General features: G+C 52.0%; 1 protein-coding gene across 5 annotated transcripts; it reads right to left on the bottom strand.

Moving 5' to 3' along the window:
• Window positions 1–1,686: 1,686 nt before the first annotated feature.
• On the bottom strand, window positions 1,687–5,663 carry INAFM2 (InaF motif containing 2). 5 transcript variants are annotated; one of them, XR_005061428.2, is made up of 2 exons: window positions 2,905–3,866; window positions 1,687–1,986 (listed from the first exon to the last, which is right to left on the bottom strand). XR_005061428.2 is itself a non-coding variant. In XM_073211632.1 (2 exons), the coding sequence occupies exon 1, from the start codon at window positions 4,321–4,323 to the stop codon at window positions 3,865–3,867; it is 459 nt and encodes a 152-aa protein (XP_073067733.1). In that variant the 5' UTR covers window positions 4,324–5,663; the 3' UTR covers window positions 1,687–3,042; window positions 3,422–3,864. The 5 variants fall into 5 exon arrangements, 4 of the variants coding, with proteins under 4 accessions (XP_073067733.1, XP_073067735.1, XP_073067734.1 ...); XM_073211632.1 differs by having other exon boundaries at window positions 1,687–3,042; window positions 3,422–5,663; XM_073211634.1 differs by having other exon boundaries at window positions 3,422–5,663.
• Window positions 5,664–6,696: the final 1,033 nt, after the last annotated feature.

The following is a 6,696-nucleotide window of genomic DNA, read 5'->3' as shown; positions in this document are numbered from 1 at the left end:
GTTGTTGCATTGCAATTCCAGAAATACCTCCATTCTCTGCAGACAGGAAGGGGAGGACAATACTACCCCTTTTAAGTAACTGTGGTGGCCCTACAGCTTGGGACCTGACCTTTCAGTTCCCTTAAAGAAACATGTAGAAACAAGTAGATGCTCTCCATTCAGCATTTCAAAACAGGATATAAATAATACTAAACCAAAAGAACATACTATCTTAGAATTCCCTGGTGAAAACTGCAAAACAAGGTAGATGGAAAAGCTAACAAAGCTGGGGTCTCAGACCATGTAGAAATCTAGAGCTGTTAGATAGAAAAGTGTTTCTTATGCTTGAAACATCAGAAAACACCACTTTGTACCTCAGCATCATGGGAAGAAAGAAATAACAAATGCAGTTTAAACGGCTTAGCAAACTCCTTACCCTTCACCCTCCCAAACTTCAGTTTGAAAGATGATTCTCTCTTTTTTCAAACTCATGCTGTCAGGGAATAAACACACAAATAACTTCTAGTATACTCAAGACACCTAAAAATGACCTTAGCAGTCCAGGTGCAAAGTAGTTGAAGGAATCTCTTTGTATAGACCTCTCCTTCCTGGCTCAAACCTGATGGACAGATGCTTTTTTAAAATTTTATTTGAAGCCTGATGGACAGTTTTGCAATTACTTTCTAACCCTTGAAAATAAAGCTATTACACCTCCACCACTCTGCACGCCCGGGTCCCTGCTTTCATTGGCCAGCAGGTTCCTGCTGCACACACTGCTGTTATGTACCCAATGTGTGAAGCCATGTGCAGCTGCAGAAGCCACATGTCACCTTCTACAGAAAGAAGGGCCTGAAGAACCTCAGAAACTTACCAAGCCCTCTCACTGAAAGCCATTGTGTAGGCTGAAGAGGGAAATAAAAGAAGGGCGGATTTTTTCCATGTTCCCTGCAGCCAACAAGGTGATGTAAAAATCACAGCAGCCACCCCCAACAGCTCTGAAGAAGTACAGGCCTCAGGGGGCCCCACCAACACTGGCTTCTCACTCCTGTTTGTACTGGGCAGCATTGTCTAGTAATGAGCTGAGCTCAGCGGCAGGTCATGTATTGTGCAGCATAACTAATCCCTTATATTTGTGCTTTTCACCCACATGTCTTTTATTGTTTGCTTTATGGGGAGGAAAAGCCTCACCTTTGAAGCAACCTACATCTCCTCTTAGCTGTTTGGCTCTTTCACCTCCTCCACTGTAGACAAAGCTCTGACCAACAACTGCTGGTATATCCCTGTAGCACTTCTTGAGCTACCTAGGGGCCAGTGGTTTAAAGGGGAGAACAGCGATGCTCAATCTTTGTAATAATTCTTATTATGCATGCTTACTGTTGTTCCCTTACCTTCCTCAGCTACGGGAGTCCTTTAAAAGCATGACTGTTTTCAACCTTTTTAAGGTTGGCTAAAGGTGGCTAAACTAGATTTCACTGTTCTTCCGACTCCATGATTGTTTCCTGATTAAGATGGATTCCTGCCACCCTTCACTAATCAATTAAAAAAAAAAGCCTTAGGCACAGAGAGCATGGGGCAATTGCTTTTTCCTCCTACCCCTATTCATTACCGCCCATCTACCACATCTCAGGTCATTTCTTCTTCCAACTTTTTTCTACTTTTCCCCCAAGAAGTGCAAAAAGAGAAACCGTCAACTTACACAGGCTTAAGTAGAGTTCTCAGAATGTATTTTTGTTCACCTGAAAAATAAAACTTTTAAAAAATATACAGGACTTTTTGAGTACAGGTATATCTTGAATGGCTGAATTATAAATAATGTCTCTGGTCATGTTCACAGCTAGAGCTGGAGCTAATGTCCCAATTCCAGTGAAGGCTTTAAGGAGTCAGGAGGCCAGCAGCTGGACCTATGAGTGGTCTCTCTAGACTCTCTGATCCATCCCAATGTGGATTAAACAGTCCAGAATGCAGGGGGTCAGGACAGGGACAGGGATTGGACTCCCAGATGGTCTCCTGCAAGTTCAAAGGATTCTTGTAATAAGATATCAATTTACAAATTATTAAAATATAGGACTAAAAATTCACACAATAAATATAAATCACAGGCTATTATCCAAGTTATAAAGTGGCATTTTATGTTTCTTTCCCCCAGGCCCCCACCAAAATTTTAAAAAGCCTCAAAGGCTTCCTAATGACCAAAGTCAAGTCAGCTGCTCAGAAATCTCCATCCAAGACACCTTGGGGGTGCTACCAGCCTGCCCCTAGGCTAGGACAGCTCAGCTGCCATTATCTTGCCTACAACAGGATGTGGCTTAAAACAAGGCTGTTGTCCTGTAAACTTGGATCAGAGTAACTAGAATACAGGCCAGAAAACTGCAGAGACAGTTTCAGGACTCAGGTGGGTAAGTTTTTGTCTTTTTTTTTTTTTAAGTGCCTCATTTCCCAAAAAGGAAAAATGAAGGGGCTTGATATCTTCTCACTATCCACACTTGACAGCCTAAAAGTAAGTGGCAGAAGGAAATGGAATCCAAACTGAGGATATGAAATTCTTGTTGCCCGAGAACTGTATGTATGTAATTTCCCTTGATGTTTCCAACTCAATAAAAATACTGGCTGCACACAAGTAGGGTTTATCAGGAGAGGTAAGACAAGCCTACTTAACCTTCCCACGGCTGACCTATTAACTGGCTATCAAAGCACAATCCTGAGTTTGAAGCCCACCTTTTAGTCTTTCTGGTTCTACAACACAACTCAAAAATCCAGAGGACATGCTCAAGACTCTGGTTTCACGATAGATCTCTTTCTAATTACAGGGCAACACTGTCACTACTGGCTCTGGAAAGAGGGAAGACTCAGGTGATTATTGGAACAAGACAAGATCTTGTGGGGCAGAAACAACAAAACAAAACACTTGGGAGCCACTTTACTTACAAAAGCTTGCTCTTCCTCAAAGAACTCTGTGAGGAGAACGCCAAGGACTGAAGCAGAGGCATTGCTCTTTCCCTTCCTTCTTGCCTGGCCCATATCCAGATACTTAGGGCAGCAACAGGAAGCCTCTTCGGTGGGGAACTAGGGTGGGAAGAGGAGGGGAACAGTACATCCCCCACCCTCCCTAAACTGCAACTGCTTCTCCTAAGGTTTTCCATTGTCCTTTCATCAAGTCTAAGAATGATTACACTCTCTTGTGTCATAAACCGATTTTTCTGAAATAGGAGAAAGAGTGGGTGACAAAAAACAAAACAAAACAGTGTTTGTGCCTTTCTGGCTAGCTGCACTTTGGGGGTTAGCAAATAGTCCTTGCTTGACCCCATCAGTTTGGAGCTACCCAGGGTGTGGGAGGATACATTTGGTTCTATGTAATTATAGCTTCTAGTGCATATGTCAACAACTATATACAGGGATCTATAAATTAAATGCATCTGTGGCCACTGCGGCTAGGTTGACGTACCTGAGCTCCACTACTTTTGGTGCCCTTCTCCTTTCGAGGGCTTCGGCTTATTAAAGAAGAGCCCCTACAGCTCCCTCCTTCCCCTGAGTCTTGGGGGAAAGCCCGAGTCTCTCCTGCACGTAGGATACACCAGAGCTAGCGGCGCAGAAGGGTTCGGTGCTGGGATTTCCCCTCCCCTCCCCCCAGTCCCCTGATGGCTCAGGGCCCCGGCGCAGCACGGTCCTGGTAAGACCAAACCCGAACCTCCGGCGAATCGTGGTCCCTTGGCTGAAGAATTGGCTGCAGGCCACTTGCCCCCGGAGCGAGCTGGCGACCGTCGGAGGGAGAGAGGGCGTTCACTCCCGTGGGGGTCGCTCCAGCGGGCTCCCCGCCCCGTCCAGCTGTAAAATCCTGCCTCCGGGCTTGGGGAGGATGGTTCCCGGTCGCCCCTGGCGCGGAGGGGTTCAGCGACTCCCGGACGCCGCCGCCGCCTCCTCGTCCTCCTCGGGTCCCCGCGGCCGCTCCAGCGGCTCCGCCAAGGGGCTGTCCGCAGAGGGCTCCGGAGCCAGGGGCCGCGCCGCCTGCAGCGGGGGCGCCTCGCGCGGCGCCTCGTGGCGGGACGACCCCGTGGCATTGGACCCCACCGTTGTCGCCCCCGAAGTCCCGGACGGGCCGGTGGCGTTGGAGCCGCCGAGGGGCGGGCCAGCGGCTCCCCCGGAGGTCCCGGCGCCCACCGGCTGCCAGATGAGGCTGTAGTAGACGGCGAGCACGATGGCGGCCAACGACACGGAGAGCACGTAGGCGAACACGGTGGCAAGCCGGACCCACTTCTTGTTGGTCTTGGCCGCCATCTTCGCCTTCTTGTCCCCGGTGTAGGTGGCCGGCTTGCCCCGCTCGGCCGGGGCCACGTCGCGCTCCTTCATGGGGGGGCCCCGGCCTTTGCCTCGGTGCTCCACGGCCCCGGCTGGAGGGGGCCTGGCGGCCTGCGAGGACTAGTCAGGGGGCGTCCCGGCACCCCCGGCTCCCGGCAGCTCCGCCGCCGCTCCTCACGCCGTCCGCCCGCAGCCCGCCACCGTGTCGCTGCAGCCGCCGCCGGGCCTGGGCCAGTCACTGCCGCCAGCGCCGCCGCCGCCGCCGGCCCGTCAGCTGCTTCCTCGCCGCCGTCACCGCCGCCCGGCTCCGCGTCCCCATCCGCCGAAGCCGCCGCCGCCGCCGCCTGCCCGGCCGCCGGCCGCCCGATCTCCTGTGGTCGCGCGGACCGCGCGCTCGGCTCCAGCCCGGCTCCCCCTCCTCGCGCGCCGGGCACAGGGGGCGGGGAGAGCGCTGCTGTGGACCGCCTCTTAAATGGGCAACGCCGGGGTCCGGAAGTGCCGCGCAGAGAGGCGGGCTTCTGCCGCGCGCCGCGAGTCCCGGGGGAAAGCTCTGTGCAGGGAGTTAAAAGGAGCTGCTTCTTAAAAGAGCAACGTCGCCGCAGCCCGCACGGGCTGCGGCGGTGAGGCGCGGACCCTCGGTGCTTCTTTAAAAGGGGAACGACGTCGTTTGGGGCGGAGTGGGGAACAACTGGAAGGGAGGCGGTCGGGGCGGTCGGAGAGCCGAGCTGTCAGCTCGGGCGCCTTCCCGCTCTGCCCTGACCGTCCAAAGTGACAAGTGGAATAGCAGCGGCGGCTTCCTTCCCAGACCTCAGTTTACCCCAGAAGTGGGTGTGATACCACGGTCGTGCTCTCGGCCCGCGCCCCGCTCCACGTATCTTCCGGGAGGGTCTCTCAGACCTCTTCACACTTAGCGAGTCTGGCCCACGTCCCGCGCAAGCAGCCAATGAACCTGGAGCACGCACTGTGGTCACAGCTGGTCGCCCCTCTCCCTCTCCCGTTCCCGGCTGGGCTTCGGGACTCTGCGGCAATTTTCCCCATTCCTTGTCCTCTTAAACCCCGGAGTCTGGCTGTCCAGATTTTCTGAAGCTTCTGGGACTGAGCTGATTATCCAGACTTGCTTCCCTCCGTAGTCCCGACGTTTCCAACAGGTCTCAGGTTCTGCTTCCTCCCAGGTTTGGTCTTGATTTGGATTCAGGGTCTTCACTGATCAGTGGAGTGCGGCTCCCAGAGCTTTTCCCGTCCCTGATCCTCTCGGAGCTTCAGAGTCTGGGCAGTTGCTCCCCTGCCCCATTTCGCAGGTGAGGTTTGTCCTCCTGCTGCTCGGTGCTGACGACCCTTCTCCAAGCTTGAACACTCAGTGGCTGCTCTGCCTCCCCACTCCCTCTGCCCTTCTCTCTCCTGCTTTCGTTCCTCCCCATTCCCTCTCTATAAGGCTTTCCAGAATTTCTGGTTCCCTCCTCCTTGAATGTACTTCCTGTGTTCCCAGAGCTGGGTGTATGGACTGCCTGGTTGTCAGTGGGTGTGGGAATATGTGCCTGTGTGAGTGTGTGTGTATGTGTGAGAGAGGACTGTGATCCCCATGGGAATCTGTGGGTAGTCCCCTCTGGCCCCTGCATGTGTGAGTCTAACTCCTGGTTTCTGATTCTGGGGGCAGGACCCTTCCCACCCTACCAGTTTCCCCTCTCTGACCCTTATGAGGAAGCGGCTCCCCAGCACTGCTGCCCTGCCACTTGAACTGTAGAGAAGTCAGGGGCTACCAGAGCGAGTGTGCTGCTCTTGCTGGAACCCTAGGCCTGTAACCTTGTGCCTCACTTTGATTCCTCAGCCCAGGTGTGAGTCTGCCTGGCTGTGGCCAACTGGGTGCTATTTCCAGGACGATCCTGGCTTTTTACTTTCTGAGAAATGTTAAGGACATTGGAAGTTTGGAATGTTTATTGCCTTCTGTGGGTTGAGGGAGAAGATAACCACTCCTTTCCCATCCTGCTTCCAGATCAGCCATGGCCCATCTAGTAGCCTGTTAAGTTAAAAATCCCTGAATTGTCTCTGGATGTAGTCCTCTTATTTCCTTGCTTTCCAGTCTTCTTGGATGGATCATACCAATATACCTAGGCGAATTATTCTGAAAGATTCCGAGGAAAGCCAACCCAGAGCCTCCTTCCATCATCTTTTTGAATGCATGTTGTATGTCTTCTGTTGCAAATTAAACTTCTTTCTTCTTGCTTGGTTCCTGGTGAGTAGGAAAACAGCATGTCATCTTTTTCTATACTAAAGAACAAATATACTTGATACTTTTATTCAATTCCTCTCACCCCTATTCTTCTCCAAACCAAACAGTGCCAGATTCTTTAACCTATCATCAATAGACCCTATTTATTTTCTGGATTTACGCAGTGTCTTTTTCCCCAGGAAACTCAAAATGCTTTC

This window comes from Manis javanica, chromosome 8 (genome assembly GCF_040802235.1).
Source record: "Manis javanica isolate MJ-LG chromosome 8, MJ_LKY, whole genome shotgun sequence".
Classification (NCBI taxonomy): Eukaryota; Metazoa; Chordata; class Mammalia; order Pholidota; family Manidae; genus Manis; species Manis javanica.
Note: the sequence above shows the minus strand (reverse complement) of the source record. Positions and strands in the feature narration are given on the sequence as shown.

What these genes read in the sequence shown, in the direction of transcription:
- INAFM2 (XM_073211632.1), bottom strand. Translation starts at nt 4,323, where the DNA reads ATGAAGGAGCGCGACGTGGCCCCGGCCGAGCGGGGCAAGCCGGCCACC.